This window comes from Palaemon carinicauda, chromosome 22, assembly GCF_036898095.1.
Source record: "Palaemon carinicauda isolate YSFRI2023 chromosome 22, ASM3689809v2, whole genome shotgun sequence".
NCBI lineage: Eukaryota > Metazoa > Arthropoda > Malacostraca > Decapoda > Palaemonidae > Palaemon > Palaemon carinicauda.
In genome coordinates, this window is record NC_090746.1 from 53,522,393 (window position 1) to 53,539,934 (window position 17,542).

Sequence of the window (17,542 nt, forward strand, 5' to 3'; positions counted from 1 at the left end):
CCAGGAGAAGGTCACAAAGTATGCTATGTAGGCTACTTCATGGCTTGATCTATGGTTGGGGACCCTGGGAATCCGGGTTTGAACCCAGGATTTCTCCAAGAAACGTACCAAGAAACTAATGGAAACTTTCCTCCTCTCAGGCACTCGCACCATCGAGTTTCTCGCCCATCAAGTCTCGAACTTATGGGCGAACACCATCCTCAAACCACTGCAGGTGAACCATGCTTCCTTGTGTTCCTAGGATTAGGCTAATACTGTCGCATCCCCATACCCTGGCGAGGTGGTTTTATGAAAGTCCTGGTTACAATAGTTCTTCCTATAAAGACTTGGAATAACTTACCTGGACAGCCACACTTCTAAACATCTCAAGACACACCTTGCGTAAGCCGTGGAACTTGTGTAGCGAGGTGCAGGGATTCCTTATTTTTAAATATGTAACTTACCTGGTAGTTACATAATATAGCTTAATCCCGCCGATTCGTTGCGCGCATGGCAGAAATTCAAAATTCGCGGGAATCGCCGACAGGTGGCCAGGTGATCATACCTGTGCGCCGTTTAACCAGGTACCTGGAACCATTCCCATTTGTCCTCAGAAATTCCCTGCCGTCGTTCTAGCAACACGGAAATTCACTCTACTTTGTTTGGGTTTGCTTTAACTACAAATTGGTGAAGTATCCATTGCTTTTTTTTTGGTTGATGGCTATCGCTGATATTGGATTTTCTTTTCTTTTTCACATGAATAAGATAGATTTTGTTGGTCCGACTTGGACAGTTTATTTTTAACTTTTTTTTCAAGATGGCTGCCTCTGTTGTTAGATTTTGTGTGAAGGGCTGCAAGACCGGCTTCTAAAAGCTGCTCTTGATCCCCACACAGTATGTAGAAATACAGAGCGCATGTGTGTATTTTTCTTTTGGAATATGATCGCTATGTTCGTAAGCTTGAAAGGGATAGGATCAGGTTATTTCCCCCGACTGTAAAGACTAACGAACCAACTCAAAGACATATGGTGGAAGGAAATCATTCCGCCAGCACTATGACGTCACAAATCATGTGATGTAAACTCTACGAAGTATGACTTGAAGGAAATCATTCGCTAGCACTGTGACGTCACAAATCATGTGACGTAAACTCAACGAAGAATGACTTGCAATATGTAAATTCTTTAATTTTTCTTGCAAGGAATGTAAAGAAAATACTAACTTACAAAGCATAAGTATTCAATTTTTTATAATGTAAGGGAAATATATTATTTTTAAGTAATATTGGTCCTATTAGTATACTTTCTTTAGATAATCATCGATCTATTTTCAGAGATTAAAACTAGCGTACAGTCAATTTACGCTACGTAGTACTCATTACGATTGTTACAGTTCCACATACTTTGTATCATTATTTAATATTTTGATATTGGGGATACTAATATCATATAGCCTATTGAATTCTCATTCTAGCCCTTGTCAAAGGACTAGAATCTCTCATAGCGGGCAGGTTTAATTATGCAAAAGAGTTAAAAGTGCTTGTTTCAGTGCAGTGGAGGGTGTGGTTGCTCGGACCTGTCGTCCCCCTAGCCCTGGACCTCTTCCATGCTCCCCAACCCCTGGGAGAAGGAATGTCGACAGGCGATGGGAAGCGAGAGGCGTTAGCTCCCAAGCAGTCGTCCCCTCGAGCGTACCTGTTGACGCTTCCCAGGACGCTCGCCCTTGTCGTGGGAAAGGTGAGGTAAAAGTGTTATCTTCGCCGTCGGATGACACAGCTCACAGACGAGGCTGGCGTCTTGCCTAAGGATGTCAACAGACCTAGGAAGAGAATAAGATCGGAACGAGGCGTGAACAGCCAGCAAGACTCGGACTCGCGGCAAGCGGCAGTGCTCTTGGACGCTCCTTCGCAGCGATCTGGACGCGCTACGGGAGGCGACAAGGATCTTGACGCTCCCTCGCGGCATGCTGGACACACGCGAGCGGGACACCTCCCCGCAGCATGCTGGACGCATGCATGACGCTCCCTCTCAGCATGACGCACGCAAGCATGATGCTCCCTGGACACATGCAGGACGCACGCAAGCTTGACGCTTCCTCGCAGCATGTTGGATGCATACATGACGCTCCCTCGCAGCATGCAGGACGCAAGTAGGCAAGACGAGGCGTGTGTTTCTCCCACTCGTTCTACATCGGAGATCGCTAACCCTTTAGAAGAGATCTCAGAGGAGGAAACGCAGGAAACTCTTCATGCATCAGATCTTAAAAGATTACTGGCAGTTCTGGCAGACTTACAGTGGAACCTCTACATACGAATGTCCTAACATACGAATTTTCCAACATACGAAGTAAAATTCGACCAAATTTCTGTCTCGACACCCGACGTAATGCTCCAACATACGAAGTAGATCTTGTTTACGCCGGTAGATGGCAGCATGTAAGAGGGATGCCATTGAGCGTCGAGTGCTCTGTTCTCTGTTCTTGTGTGTATCGTGTGGTTGTCCTCTGTTTGGTCTGTTATTAACAGTGCTTATTTTCTTCCTTTTCTCATTTCCTTTTTGATTTTACCTATAATCATGGTGCCTAAGAAGCTAAGTTTCAATACAGGTAGTGGTGAGAAAAGGAAGAAGGCAATTTTTTCATTAGAATTGAAGCAAGAAATTATGGAAAAACATGAGAGCAGTGTGCATGTAAGTGATATGGCTAAACAATATGGTCGGAATAGGCCTATGATCTCGACGATCATCAAGCAGAAGGCAGCCATTAAAGCAGATAAACCATCGAAGGAGATCACCATTATTACAAGACGACGTAGCAATACCCTGGAAGAGATAGAACGCCTTTTGTTGATAGGGATAAAGGACAAAGAGATTGTTGGCAACGATCATTTGTAAGAAGGGCCAGCGTGATGAACAGAAAGAAAGAAAAAAGTGAAGCAAAGAAAACCAAGATAGCATTAACAAGCTCTTTTAAAAAAGTCTTCTCTCTTTTTCTGTTTTTCTCTAACCATAGCATTAACATGTTCTTTAAATAAAATCTCTCTCTCTCTCTCTCTCTCTCTCTCTCTCTCTCTCTCTCTCTCTCTCTCTCTCTCTCTCTCTCTCTCTCTCTCTCTCTCTCGTTCTTTTTCGCTGTTATAGTGTTAGAGATGTCTATTATTGAGAGAGAGAGAGAGAGAGAGAGTGTGTGTGTGTGTGTGTGTATTTATTTATTTAAGGAACATGTTAACACCAGGTCTACCTTCTCGCCGATCGTCCGTCTCCTCCTGGCGTAGCAAATCCTACACCTGCGTTGGCCTGTCTCTAAGGTAAAGTGACAATAAAACACATTTTTTATTTTTTATTTCTTTATAATTATCTTTTTTTACACGCTTCTTTCATTTTATGCAGTTATGTTATTGTTATGTGTAATTATATGTAGTAATTTATTAAGGAGTTGATATAGGTTTTTGGGGTGTGGAACAAATTATACAAATTACAGTGTATTATGGGAATATTTGCTCCAACATACCATTGTTTTAACATACGAAGCAGTTTCTGGAACGAATTAAGATCGTTTGTAGAGATACGACTGTATATCTGGAGGACTTTCAGCAGGCTGTACCTCGGAGCCCGCCCTCGCAGTTTTTGAAGGGTAGACCCCAGAAACCTTCCTCTTTCAAGAAAACAGTGTTAGCCAGATCTGTCAAGAGGGCTTTTTCGACTCTGAACGATTGGATTCTCAAGAGAAAGGAACAAGGAAGGACAACCTTTTCCTTCCCCCCTACAAGATTGGTTTCTAGATCCAGTGTGTGGTACGAGACTGGGGAGGTTCTCGATTTGGGAGTTCCTGCCTCCTCCCAGGGGGACTTCTCCAGACTCGTTGACGTCTCGCATAGATCAGCCATGACTAAGGCTAAGGTGATGTGGTCCACGTCGGAGATGGATCACTTGCTGAAGGACATCTTCAGAACAATCGAGGTCTTCAGCTTGATGGAGTGGACTCTCGGAGCCCTCGCAGATGTCACAGACGAAAAGAACGAGACGCAGATACACCTTATTGCCTGTCTCGATAAAGCTGTGAGGGACGGGACGGTCGAACTCTCCGCCCTGTTCACGCAGGTGTTATTAAGAGCAGATCCATGCTGTGTTCTTTCCTGTCGTCAGGATTGACTCTCGCTCAAAGAGCAGAGCTCTTGTATGCTCCTTTAAATAATCATCTCTTCCCTTCTGATGTAGTGAAGGACTTGTTGGCAGCTCTTGCGCAACAAGCGACGCAAGATTTTATTACCAGGACGGCGAGAAAAGTCCTCCCGGCTAACTTTTTAGCCAGGAAGCAGAAGGAAGCTCCTCCCACGCGCCAGCCCTTTCGTGGGAGGGCCCTTTCGAGAGAAAGTCGGAGAATTGCTGCTGGGGGTCAACCTCGTAAATACACAAAGCAGTAACCAAAAACCAGAAAGTGAGCTCTTCAACCTCCAGACACAAGTTGGAGCCAGGTTATCCCACTACTGGCAAGAGTGGAGCCAAAGGGGAGTGGACGACTGGACGGTCGATGTCTTGAAGGAGGGTTACTAGATCCCCTTCCTAAGAAGGCCTCCTCTTTCGCCAGAGCCATTAGAGTTGACAGCGACATACTTGGGGAGCAAGGCAGCAGGTCAACCAGATGCTGTCAAAAGCAGCGTTAGAAGTTGTAGAGGACCCCTCGTTGGAGGGATTTTACAACAGACTTTTTCTGGTTCCCAAGAACTCTGGGGGGGTTGGAGACCCGTTCTGGACGTAAGTCCACTGAACAAGTATGTAAGCAAAGTCAAGTTTGCTATGGAGACATCTGCGTCAGTCTTAGCAGGCACCAGACAAGGAAACTGGATGGTGTCGATAGATCTGCAGGACGCGTACTTTCACGTCGCAATTCACCCGAACTACAGAAAATTTCTGAGATTCGTACACCACGCAACTACTTATCAGTTCAAAGCACTTTGTTTAGGACTAAGCACGGCTCCTTACATTTTCACTCTAGTGGTGTCAAACGTGGCTCGATGGTTACATCTGAAAGGGGTACAGATATCAATGTACCTGGTCGACTGGCTAATCAGAGCCAGGTCGCAAGAAAAGTGTCTGGAGCATCTACGAGTAACAATGTCTGTGACGCAACAGCTAGATTTAGTTGTAAATCTGGCCAAATCACAACTGACACCTTCACAATACATAATCTACTTGGGGATGAGGATTCAGTCAGTGGTTTTTCGGGCTTTTCCAGCCCCGAAACGCATTTTGGAATGCTTAAGAAAGGTGAAGCACTTCCTAAACAGAAGGACCTGCTCGGTGAGGGAATGGATGAGTCTGTTGGGGACCCTCTCCTCGATCGAGCAATTCGTATCCCTGGGAAGTCTTCATCTACGTCCACTGCAATTCCATCTCTCTAGATATTGGACAAGAGACCAAGGCCTAGAGACGGGGATTCCGATTCCTCTGAGAATCAGGAATCGGTTGAGTTGGTGGGACGATCCCAACAAACTCCTAGAAGACCTCGAACTTCAACAGAAGAACCCCGACCTAGTGTTGTATTGAGACGCATCAGACATGGGGTGGGGTGCAACACTGGGGAAGGGCGAGATCTCGGGTCTGTGGGAAGATTATCAGAAGGAATGGCATATAAACGACAAGGAACTAGTGGCCATTCATCTAGCACTAATGCACTTCCAGGAGGAAGTCCAGGACAAGTTAGTTCAGGGCAACGCAGACAACACCACAGCGTTGGCCTACATCAGAAAACAGGCAGGCACTCGTTCAGATTCCCTTTACGAGGCAGCAAAAGATCTCCTACTGTTGGCAAAAGTGAGAAATATAACTCTGATAACACGCTTCATAGAGGGGGAGAAGAATGTCAGAGCGGATCTTCTCAGCAGAGGAAGACAGGTTCTCACGACAGAGTGGACCCTACATCACGAGGTGTGCAGCAGGCTTTAGAATCTGTGGGGAGAACCGTCAATAGACCTCTTCGCGACGCAGAAAACAAAGAGGTTACCAGTTTATTGCTCTCCAGTCCCAGACCAGGAAGCAGTGGCAGTGGACGCCTTCCTCATGGAGTGGGAAGGACTAGACATGTACACCTTTCCCCCATTCAAGATCCTAGACAGAGTATTGGAAAAGTTCAGAGAGTCGAACAACGCCCGCATGACCCTGATAGCTCCGTTTTGGCCCATGAGACCTTGGATCATTTAAGTGATGGAGTGGCTAGTAGACACCCCCAGAGCGTTACCGTGTCGGAACGATCTACTCAGACAGCCACACACAGAGAGATACCATCAAAATCTCCTCGCTCTCAATCTAACTGCCTTTCGACTATCGAAAAGCTGGCAAGAGCGAAGGGCTTTTCGAGGGAAGCTGCAAGAGCTATCGCGAGAGCTAGGAGGACGTCCACAATCAAGGTGTACCAATCTAAGTGGGACGTGTTTAGAGAATGGTGCAGGATTAACAACTTTTCCTCTTCCAGTACCTCTCTAACTCAACTGGCAGATTTTCTGTTACATTTAAGAACACGAGAAGCTAGCAGTATCAACCATCAAGGGATACCGCAGCATGCTAGCCTCCGTCTTCCGTCACAGACATATTGATGTGTCAGGAGACAAGGATCTCTCGGACCTCATAAGATCTTTTGAGACCGTTAAGAGGAAGGACAACCCAACCCCCTCTTGGAATTTGGATGTAGTCCTGATGTTTTTTTTTTTAACCTCGAGCAGGTTTGAACCTCTTGAGAAGGCTTCATGGAAGGACCTTACTAAGAAGACCCTATTCCTGGTTGCATTGGCTACAGCCAAGAGAATAGAAGAATTGCAAGCCATTAGCAAAAAGGTGGGCTTCATTGGAGAGAACGCAGTCTGCTCTCTGCAACTAGGTTTTCTCGCCAAGAACGAGAATCCTTCGCAACCATGGCACAGATCCTTCTCCATTCCAGGGTTATCTCATTTAGTAGGACGGGAAAAGGAGAGAGGCCTTTGTCCAGTGAGAGCCCTAAAATTTTATCTGCAGAAGACCAAAAACCTGAGAGGACAGGCAGATAACCTCTGATGCTCGGTAAAGAAGCCTTCGTTACCCTTGTCAAAGAATGTGCTGGTGTTCTTTATAAAGGATTTTATAAGGGAAGCTCTCCAGAACTGTGACGAGAAAAGCTTTCCAATCCTCAAAGTCAAACCACATGTAGTAAGAGCTGTGGCAACTTCAATGGCTTATAGACACAACAAGTCTATGAAATCAATTTTAGAAGCGACATTCTGGCGAAGCAAGTCAATCTTCGCAGATTGTTACCTTTAAGAGGTACACACCCAACATGAGGATTGTTGTTCCCTGGGTCCGTATGTTGCCTCTGGCGTCGTAGCTGGAGGGGGTACTACTACCTCTAACCTATAACCTTTTATTATATACCCTTGCTTTTTCTTGAACTTTATATCACAGGTTGTCTGTGAAGGTTGTTGCAACCTTCCACAGTCTGGGATGCAAGTCTAAGTTAGGTTTTATGGAGTGTGTTATGGCTATGCCAGGATAGCAAGGGTAGTGGTATAGTCATGTTAAGGTCAAGGACCGTGTAACAGCCCCACAGAGACTTTCTACAGCCCCCTGGGTGGATCGCTGGGTCTCAAGGAGTGCAGGCAAATGAGGCAGGATAACTTTGAAGCCAGCTTCCTTATCAGGTAGGAACCAGATTATTGGTACGGCTTATTTGTAGCGATTAATAATTGTACGAATTCCCGACTGGGTTGCGGTTTTCTAACCCACCACCAATGGTGTCAGTCAGCTATATATATGTAACTACCAGGGAAGTTACATATTTAGAAATGGTATTTTCATTTTAAAATAAATTTTTAAATATACTTACCTAGTAGTTACATAAAAGGTCCCTCCCTCCTCCCCTGTGAAAACAGGGGCATGGAATTTCTGAGGACAAATGGGAATGGTTCCAGGTACCTGGTTAGAGGGTGCACAGGTATAATCACCTGGCCACCTGTCGGCAATTGCCGCGAATTTTGAATTTCTGCCGTGCGCGCGACGAATCGGCGGGATTAAGCTATATATATGTAACTACTAGGTAAGTATATTTAAAAATTTATTTTAAAATGAAAATACCATTTTTGGTACTATATTAGAAATAAGGAGACCCCCGGGTATAGCCAAAAGCCAGTTTTTCAGGTACGTCCACCCTCATAATTGGAGAGTCCCCCTTGATAAATAGCGTAGGTTTGTATTCCAGTTACGGAAATAATGACAAATTCGTAGATACAAACCTTCAGCTATTTATACAAACTTACCTGCCAGCCCTCTCCCCCTTGAAGTCCTATCTACAAGCAAAGTGAGCTAAATCACCGGTGTGTGAGTGGGAGCAGTAGCAAGCTACCCCCGCCCCACACGACCCCCGCTAACTAGCGGAATGGGTAGTTAACCCTGGCTGAAATTTTAATGGCTCGTCCTTTCAGCTTCAATAAAAGTAATAACCCCTAATAAATAGCTAAAGGTTTGTATTGCTTGGAAAAATACAAATTATCCTCGAATTTGTCATTTGTTCCAACACGGAGTACTTACCTCGAACTACTTTCTTAGGAGTATCTGGGATCTCCTCCCAACCGACCAGAATTTTGTGTAGTTTCCCCTATCCGTTTTCTATAGTGGGTACCTCTGGCGGAGGAATACGCGCCATGAGGCGACCCGGGGTCAGAGAGCGTGCTTGCCCCCTCTCAGTCATCAGTAAGTTTTCGGTCTCGACGTGATTAACATCTCGCCGCTCTCTTTTCACCCAGTGCGACCCTTTGTGTCCCCCGACCCTTCTGTGTCTTCACGCGGTCCCCTTGTGTTCATTCCTTAACCTTATCCACCTCTTTCCTCTGTGTCCCTGTGTCGATTGGTGCTTAGTGTTTCGTTATGGAGCATCCCCGCCGTTGCCCTTGGCCTATGTCTGGTAAATCTTGTGGTGCCTTCCTCTCCAAGCCAGAGGTCGACCCCCACACCTTGTGTTCTTCATGTAGGGGCAGTGTCTGTTCCCCTACAGCCACGTGTCCGGAGTGCGAGTCTTGGAACGAGATCCAGTGGGTGCGCTATGGCACGAAGAAGAAGAAGGCTACCTAGAGATCACCGAAGAAGTCCAGCATTTCCTTGCCTCTAGCGTGTCGCCCGATGCCTCTTCGGAGAGGGGTTCCCTACCGCCTTCCCCTACCCAGAGTAGGGGACGAGGTAAGTCCGTTGCGGGGAAGCGGCCCATTGCCCTTCCCCAGGAGTCTGAGATGCCTGTTGGTGGGGATATTGTGTCGATTCAGGCGAGTGAGGGGCCTGAGGGAGGGGCGGGAGTGTGTTCGGGAGACGAGGTCCTGGTGCCCGTAGGCCCCGTCTCTACTGACGATCCGAGGTGGGGGAAGCCTGCTACGGCCTCTTCCCCCGTATCTTGGGTGTGCATTTCAGGTACTTCAGCGACCAGGGGAGATGCCGAGAAGGAAGGAGAATCTCCGAGTTCGGATCCTGTCGTATGGGCTCCTCCGAGGACGCCCTTCAGGTCACCCATGAGACTGGAGGAGGAGTTTGACACCTGGTTCCCCCACAAGAAGGTTCCTCGGTCTCCCCCGGCGCCGTCGTCAACACTCCCGCCCGTCTTTTTACAGCCTTCTTCCCCAGCGGACCGGCATGAGGATCCCCCAGCAACTCGAGACGACTCGGACGACTCGGCGGGCTTCTTTCCTCCCAGTCTTCATTCTCCTCTCGCTCGTTGGACTCGTTCTCCTCGGAGGATGAAGGCCCGAGGGACTCGAGGAGGAGACGGGAGAGGTCCCGCAGAAGAAGTCACGCTCACGGTCCCGCCACTCCAGGAGACGTTCCAGGACCTCCAGGAAAAAGCACAAGAAGAGCCGCTCATCGAAAGGTGAATGGGTGCGAGTCACGATCCCCCGGAGTTATCTCTTCAAGGCTACCGCCACCCCGAGCACCTCTGGCTGGCTCCCTAGAGCCTCTTCGTCACCCTCACGGCACGGCGCCTCCAGCAGACCCGATCATCGGCGTAGGTCGTCGCACCAGGTCTCGGTAGATAAGCATAAGTCCGCGAAGGCTCCGGCTCCATCCGCCCAGCGGAAAGAGTCGCTCCTTTGGCCTGGCAGCTTTGTCTTGGCCTCCGCTCCCTCGACGGCCTTCCAAATCCGCCAAAACCAGCCAGCTGGTACGGAAAAGCTGCAGCTCTGCGGAGCTTCGTGGGAGGGAGTAGACCCATGACGGCTACTCCCGTCCCAGCGGGTCGCCCCACCAATGGTTCGGCTCGAGAAGAAGATGCCTCCTCCCCACGCGGATCCCTCCGTCATCGACGAGGCTTCCCATGCGGAGGATCGGAGAGCGTAAGATCTCGTAGAAGGGGGAGAATGCTCCACAGACGACGTCTCCACCTACAGGAAGGTCTTGGCCCTCATCAGGCGTCACCATAGGCTGAATGAGCCTAAGCACTCGGCGGAACAAGCCTGGCTCTCTGGCCTTAGCAGACTGGTAGACAATCCAGTACAGGAGAAGCCTTCCCCGGCCCTCCCCCTATCGAGGGACGTGAAGCTGGGTATGGACCACATAGATAGGTTCATAGCCAGCCAAGCGGATGCCCCCAGGAGCAAAAACGCTTTTATGTCCCGGAGGGTCGTCGCGGAGGTCCCCGTACGGTCGAGCCAGCGATTGCCATCCTGAACCAAGGAGCGGCTGAAGATAGGGCATCCTCCGCTCCGGTGTGTTTCTCACCAGAGGAAACCTCCATGATGGAAGATGTGGCCCTGGACCTGGTTTACGTGTCTTCGTGGTTGGACTGGTGGGCCTGCACGTTGGTGGGATTCCAGTCATCCCATGACCTCTCCGTCCCCGAGAATCAGTCCTTGCTGAGGGAGCTGATTAGTTCGGGGGGAAAAGCTCTCAAGTTTCTCTCTTACCAGTCGCTCTCTCAAGCAGCCAACTGGGTCCTGCGGAAGAGGGACACAGTGCTGAGCAAGCTGGTGCGGAGGTTACCTGAGCGGGAGGCGAGAGCATTGAGGAACTCACCAGTGTGGGGAGAGTCTGTGTTCCCCCTGAAGGCAGTAGAGGTCATGGAGAGGGTAAGGAAGCTTAAAGAGGCGGGAGAGCCCAGACCCCTGCCTGCAAGACGGCCAGCCCACAGGAGACCCTCTTCAGACGTCCCTCACCCGTCCCATGTTTCGCCAGTCCAGCCGAGGAGGGACTCCCCGTCAGTGTCTTGGCACCAAGCCCCGCAGCCATTCCGTAGGAGTAGTTTAGCCCCTCAGTCTAATTTTAGACCAGCCTATGCCAACTCCAGGAGAGGGCGATCCAAAAGTCTAATTTTAGACCAGCCTATGCCAACTCCAGGAGAGGGCGATCCAGCCGCACCTTTAGAAGGAGATAGGAAGGGAGGCCCCCTACTCCTGCCGAAGCCTCAGGTATGGGGATGCCTCAAACACTCTTGGCAAGCTTGGCGGGACCACGGAGCGGATCCGTGGACCGTAGCAGTACTGAAGGTCGGGTACAGGTTGCCCTTCCTAGCAGAACCGCCCCCTCTGATCCCTGACCAACAGGCGGAGTGGTTGGCGCCCAAGGGCCCCTTGAGAAGAACAGTATTGCAGGAGGAAGTATTGGCCATGCTCGCCAAAGGGGCGGTAGAACCAGTCAGGAACCCAGGACCGGGGTTTTACAACAGACTCCTCCTGGTGGAGAAAGCGACAGGGGGATGGACGCCGGTCATAGATCTGTCGGCCCTCAACAAGTTTGTTTGCAAAACCGACTTAAAGATGGACACCCCAAAGTCGGTGTTGGCGGCCTTGAGAGAGGGGGACTTCATGATGTCCATAGATCTCAAGGAGGCCTACTTTCAGATCCCTGTCCACCCCTCCAGCAGGAAGTTCCTAAGAGTAAAATGGGGTACCCAAGCGTTACAATTCAGAACCCTCTGCTTCGGACTGTTGACTGCCCCTCAGGTCTTCACGAGGGTCTCGCAACAGTCTCAGCCTGGGCACACGAGCAGGGCATCCGCCTGATTCGTTACCTAGACGACTGGTTGTTGCTTTCAGTCTCAGAGGGAGCACTGAGGGAGCAAGGCACGAAGCTTCTACGGTTCTGCGGTGTCTTGGGTATCACCATCAACCTGGAAGAGTCACAGCTGACACCCTCCACCAGGATGACCTACCTGGGGATGGTTCTAGACTCCCAGTTGGTGAGAGCCTTCCCCTCCTTGGAGAGGCTAGACAATCTATATCAGATACTTCAACCCTTCCTAACGGACCAGCCCAGAAGAGCCAAAGACTGGCAGAGATTGGTAGGCCACCTCGTGTCATTGGAGAAGTTGATCCCCCAGGGGAGGCTCAAACTCAGGGGAGTTCAATGGAACCTGAAAGAGCTCTGGAACCAGGGAAACCCCCAAGCACAAATTAGTCCTGGTATTCCCAGGGAGGAAGGAAGTCCTGAAGTGGTGGCACGACAGGACAAACACCTTCAAAGGAATGCCCGTCGCAACCGATCCTCCAGAGATGCTGCTGTTCACGGACGCATCCAAGGAGGGTTGGGGAGCCCACGTTCTTGACGAGTCAGCAAAAGGGAAATGGTCCCTCGTGGAGAAGAGCCGTCACATAAACGTGCTAGAGCTGATGGCCGTGCAAAGGGCATGCCGAGAATTCGTCCATGTACTCCGGGGAAAAACCGTGGCTCTGATGTGCGACAACGCCACGGTGGTGGCCTACGTGAAGAAGAAAGGAGGACTGAAGTCGAAGGAGCTGTGCGGTCTCACAACGCAGTTCCTGGGATGGGCGGCGGAGGAACAGATTGAAGTCACAGCCAGGTTCATTCCGGGAAAGAAGAAAGTCCTAGCCGACGGCCTCAGCAGGATGGGCCAAGTAGTAGGGTCGGAGTGGTCCTTACACCCGAGAGTGGCCCGGACGGTCATCCTGAAGTGGGGTTTGCCGGTGATAGACCTCTTCGCCACGAGGCTAAACGCAGAACTCCCCGTGTTTTGTTCTCCTGTGCCAGACCCAACAGCAGCGTTCGAGGACGCCTTTCAATACCTTTGGGACAATCTCAACGTGTATGCCTTCCTGCCCTTCGGGATGCTCAGACAAGTTCTCAACAAAGTGAGGCGGGCGAATAGCGCCCTGGTGGCCAGAGAGAGAATGGTTCGCGGACCAAAAGGAACTGGTGCACCTTCCTCCTTGGCCACTTCCAGACAGGTCAGACCTCCTTCGTAAACCACACTTCCAAAGGTTTCACGAAAACCCTCGGTCCCTCCGCCTACACGCGTGGAGGTTATCGAGCGCCTCCTGAAGAGGGAAGGATACTCGTCGAAGACCGTAATAAGTATGTCGGGGTACCTTAGACGGTCCTCGGTCGAGGTATATCAGGCGAAGTAGGCCACCTTTACTAAATGGTGCGCCTCACAGAACATCAGGCCGTTGGAGGCCTCCATTCACAAGATAGCCGACTTCCTGGTCTATCTGACAGACGATGTGGGTATGTCCATACCATCCATCAAGGGAGTCCGGGCAGCGCTGGGCCAAGTCTTCCTCCTGAAAGGCATTGATCTAGGAGCGTCTAGACATATCTCAATGCTCATCAGGAGTTTTGAACAGTTGTGTTCCCCCCAGGCCGCTAGGGTGCCCCAGTGGGATGTGGCTAGAGTGCTGAAAGTTCTGTCAGAGCCACCCTTCGAACCACTCAAAGATATTCTGGACAAAGTGCTCACCCTCAAGACGGTCTTCCTGTTAACCCTTGCGTCGGCGAAGAGAGTAAGTGAGCTCCATGGGCTGTCATATGAGGTCTTACACTCGAAGGGTTGGCGGGAAGCAACTTTCAGATTCTTACCTAACTTTGTAGCCAAGACTCAGAACCCAGCTTACTGGGACCTCAGGTTTGAGGGGTTCTCAGTGCCAGCGATCCCGCGTTCGGACAACCCGAGGGACTTGTTACTGTGCCCAGTCAGAGCGGTGCATAAGTACCTGGAGAGAACGTCCAGGCTTCGGCCTGGGATCAAGAGTCTGTTCATCTCCTCAGGGCTAGTGAAGAAGCCAGTCTCCAAGAACACGGTCTCCTTCTGGTTACGGCAGGTAATTATGAGAGCCTACTACAGATCTGGAGTCTCCCTTCCGGGAAAGCCTAGACCCCATGATATTAGGGGCCTGAGTACTTCGTTGGCCTTCGAGAGGAACATTGCAGTGGGCCAGATCCTGAGGGCTGGCTCTTGGTCAAGACAGTCCACCTTTACGGCTCACTACCTAAAGGACTGTTCTAGGAAATCTTTGAACAGGTTCTCTCTTGGTCCCGTCATTTCTGCGCTCCAGAAGATTTAAAGGCGTAGCTCCGGGGAAGCCGTGGGCGGTAAGTCCAAGAGACACAAGTACCTTCCTTCCCCTCCCCCCATATCACCCTTCCCCTCCATTACCCTTGAACCCTTCACCTACCATGGGGTACACGTTCAGTGAATGCATATGTCTCCGAGGACTTTTACAGAGGTGAGTTACTTAGACGCTAAAATAGTTTTTTGCGTAGTTTCCCCTAGTTTCTCGTTTCTCTTTTTGGGTCAGCAGAACCTAGCCTCCTATCTAGGTTCGTTTTTTCCCTTCTCCAGAAGGTCTCTCGGTCCGGAAGGCCACTCCCACCTCCTAAAGTATAAGTCTCCTAAGAAAGTAGTTCGAGGTAAGTACTCCGTGTTGGAACAAATCACAAATTTTAAGTAATTTGTATCTTTCTTAACAGTACTTACCTCGAACTACTTTCGGGTTATGGCCCACCCATCCTGCCCCGAGTGCCTTACAGGACTTTTGATACCTTATCTATCATAAACTTACTGATGACCGAGACCAGGCCAAGCACGCTCTCTGATCCCGGGTCGCCTCATGGCGCGTACTCCTCCGCCAGAGGTACCCACTATAGAAAACGTTGATAGGGGAAACTACACAAAATTCTGGTCGGTTGGGAGGAGATCCCAGATACTCGTAAGAAAGTAGTTCGAGGTAAGTACTGTTAGGAAAAATACAAATTACTTAAAATTTGTGATATTTAGCAATTTGTATCCCTAAACATAAATAAATATAAATCAATAATTCCCAATGTAAAAAGAAATATTGGCAAATTAACTTGCACTTTACCTTTGAGGAGAGTTGTGGCTGGCATGAGGGAGATGAGAGAGGAGCAGGGCAGGAGGGGCTATACAGCTTAAAAGGAGAATCTCACTCCATGAGCATTTCTGGTAAAGTAATGGAAGTTCTCTCTCTTGAACAACTAACACTAACTTACACTTAATTTATGCTTTTTGGACACTTGGTTCTCTTTTATTCACACTTATATTAAATTTTGACAGCAAACCTATCTAAAGAGGGTTGCTTTTGCCTTTTCTTTAAAATGACATAAAAATATGGTAAAAATCATGTGAACATGTTGTGAACAGTGTGTTAGTAGTGTCTAATCTCGTTAATACTCGTCCACAAAAAATGAGTAGATGGAGGGATATTTTTGCTTGTAGCCCAATAGAATCTTTGTAAACCAATTCGAAATTTTATGCTTAAAATCAATTCGCTCGTATAGTATTCAATCTCGTAAACTGAGGTACTATTGAAAAAGAGGGTAAGTATGAGATTCAGATATCATTGTAGTTACTATGAGACTAAGACAGAGGGAATATGTTGTGTTGAGTAGGTAAGTGAACAAAAAGGTCAAGAAATGCAACTGCCAATACCCGAACAAGAACCACAAATACAGTAACTGTAGTTCGCGAAATATGTGAATGTGAATGACTGACTTTGTACTTTTTATGAAAATAAAGGCAATTTATTCCTCTACATATTGAATTTAAAAGAAATTGGGTTCATTTTATAACTGATGTAAAAATAGTTTTTCATTGTAGGTTTGCAATTTTCATAAAATTTTTTATTTCTGTAACTTAATTTTATCAATATTTTGAACACGGTAGTAATTTCTCTCCCCTATCCTTAGAAAGTAATTGTCAATTGATTGTCTTGAAATAAGTAGTTGTTGTGCTATTTATATTTAAAGATGAGCTTTGCTGTGCAAGAGAAAATTATGGTAAACAATATCCTTATAGCTTTGAAATTTTTGTGAAGTATTTTTTTGAGATTTTCTGTATTTTACTTGAAGTATGATAACTTTTTGTTTGATATTTTGGTGCTATTTTTCAAATGTTTTCATTATTATTTTATGCAGGTGACCTCCTAAGCATGTCATCAGAGCTAGGTGTAGAACGGCCCACTACTTTACCATTGGCAGAGTCACAAGAAGAAAGAAGAGTTCATTTTGGAGATGTGAGCAAATGTCTCATCACTGATGAGAGAAAACATGTTGCTGCTTTTGTGAGGTAGGTATTTTTCATATCAGGCATGATTGTTTAATGGTTTGTTGTTAAATGGATGACCTTTGTATGCTGGAACAGCCTTTGAATACTGTATTGAGGTAGTTAACAGCAGGTGGTGAGTGCGGGCTAGTAGCCCCGCCCACTCTCCTGTCAAAGACTACTTTTGTGTTTTGCCACAACAAATACGGACGTACTGTTGCAACCTATGCAAAGGCCATGATCATTATCTTTTTCCCTACATCAATACAATTCTTTGTCCTTTAATCAAAATATAATGTACGTATAACTGGAAATCTGCTTTTTTAAATATTTAACTTAGCCGGTGAATATATAATAGCTGCAACTCTGCGGCTCGACAGAAAACATACTAAAAAACTCGCGAGCGATCGCATGAAGGTTGCGGGTGTGCCCACCAGCGCCAACTGTCGGCCAGATACCACTCTTGTATGTAAACAAAACCTTCAATTCTTCTCTGTCGACGTTGACGACAAGACGTATTCATACTCGCTGTAGAACCTGGAGTTTTCTTAACATATTTGGTGAAGTACTTCATTTTGGTTTGAGCTTTCGCAGTACAGGTGTTTTATCTTCAAATTAAATCTTGAACTCGTTTTTGGATAGATTTCATTTTTGATGACTTTGGATTGTTTTTTGGACTTTCCTTGACTTTTAAATGGCCGACCCTTCCCTCAGTACGGAAGTGTGTTTAGGCTTTTAGCAATTATCTTATCACGTTATAAATTATTTATAGATTTTCCTCTATATATTTTATATCAACCGCCTTTATTAGGCCTCTTCGATTAACTTTCCATTTATAATAAACATAAAAATAAATTTTAATGATTTGTTTATATGCGACCTTTCCTGAGAGTAGGCGGTCCTAACTTGGAAACCGAAGTTAAACAACGTTGAGCCCTTTCAATCGTAAATAGCTTTTAAAGAGCTAATGATTTAAAACTTTTTAAATGAATATTTTTTAATAGATATTTTATGAAAGATTTTCTTTGAATAGTCTTCGTACTGTTTCAAAGATGAACTAACGTTTAGTTTATTTATGCTACGCAGTTTGCGCTCTATCGTTACGATAGAGAGAGAAAGTATCACGGTTTCACTTTGCAGAAAGAGTAAATCGATTCTGACGTTTTGTTCATTCTTCTTTCAAAGCTTAAATGTTTTAAATTCTATTTTAAAGGAACTTTTTAATTGAAAAACCTTTCAGTTTTTTCCTTTGGTCAAATAACATGTT

At 47.4% G+C, this 17,542-nt stretch overlaps 1 protein-coding gene across 5 annotated transcripts in view; it reads left to right on the plus strand.

Moving 5' to 3' along the window:
• Window positions 1-17,542, plus strand: part of LOC137616443 (7SK snRNA methylphosphate capping enzyme-like) — a 180,501-nt gene that overhangs the window by 37,710 nt on the left and 125,249 nt on the right. For 4 of the 5 annotated variants that reach the window (XM_068346196.1, XM_068346197.1, XM_068346193.1 and 1 more), the window contains exon 2: window positions 16,149-16,299. In XM_068346196.1, the coding sequence (XP_068202297.1) occupies window positions 16,163-16,299 (137 nt within the window). In that variant the 5' untranslated portion in view covers window positions 16,149-16,162. Of the gene's footprint in view, window positions 1-15,083; window positions 15,178-16,148; window positions 16,300-17,542 lie in introns of all 5 variants that reach the window. The other variant, XM_068346195.1, reaches the window with a different exon arrangement.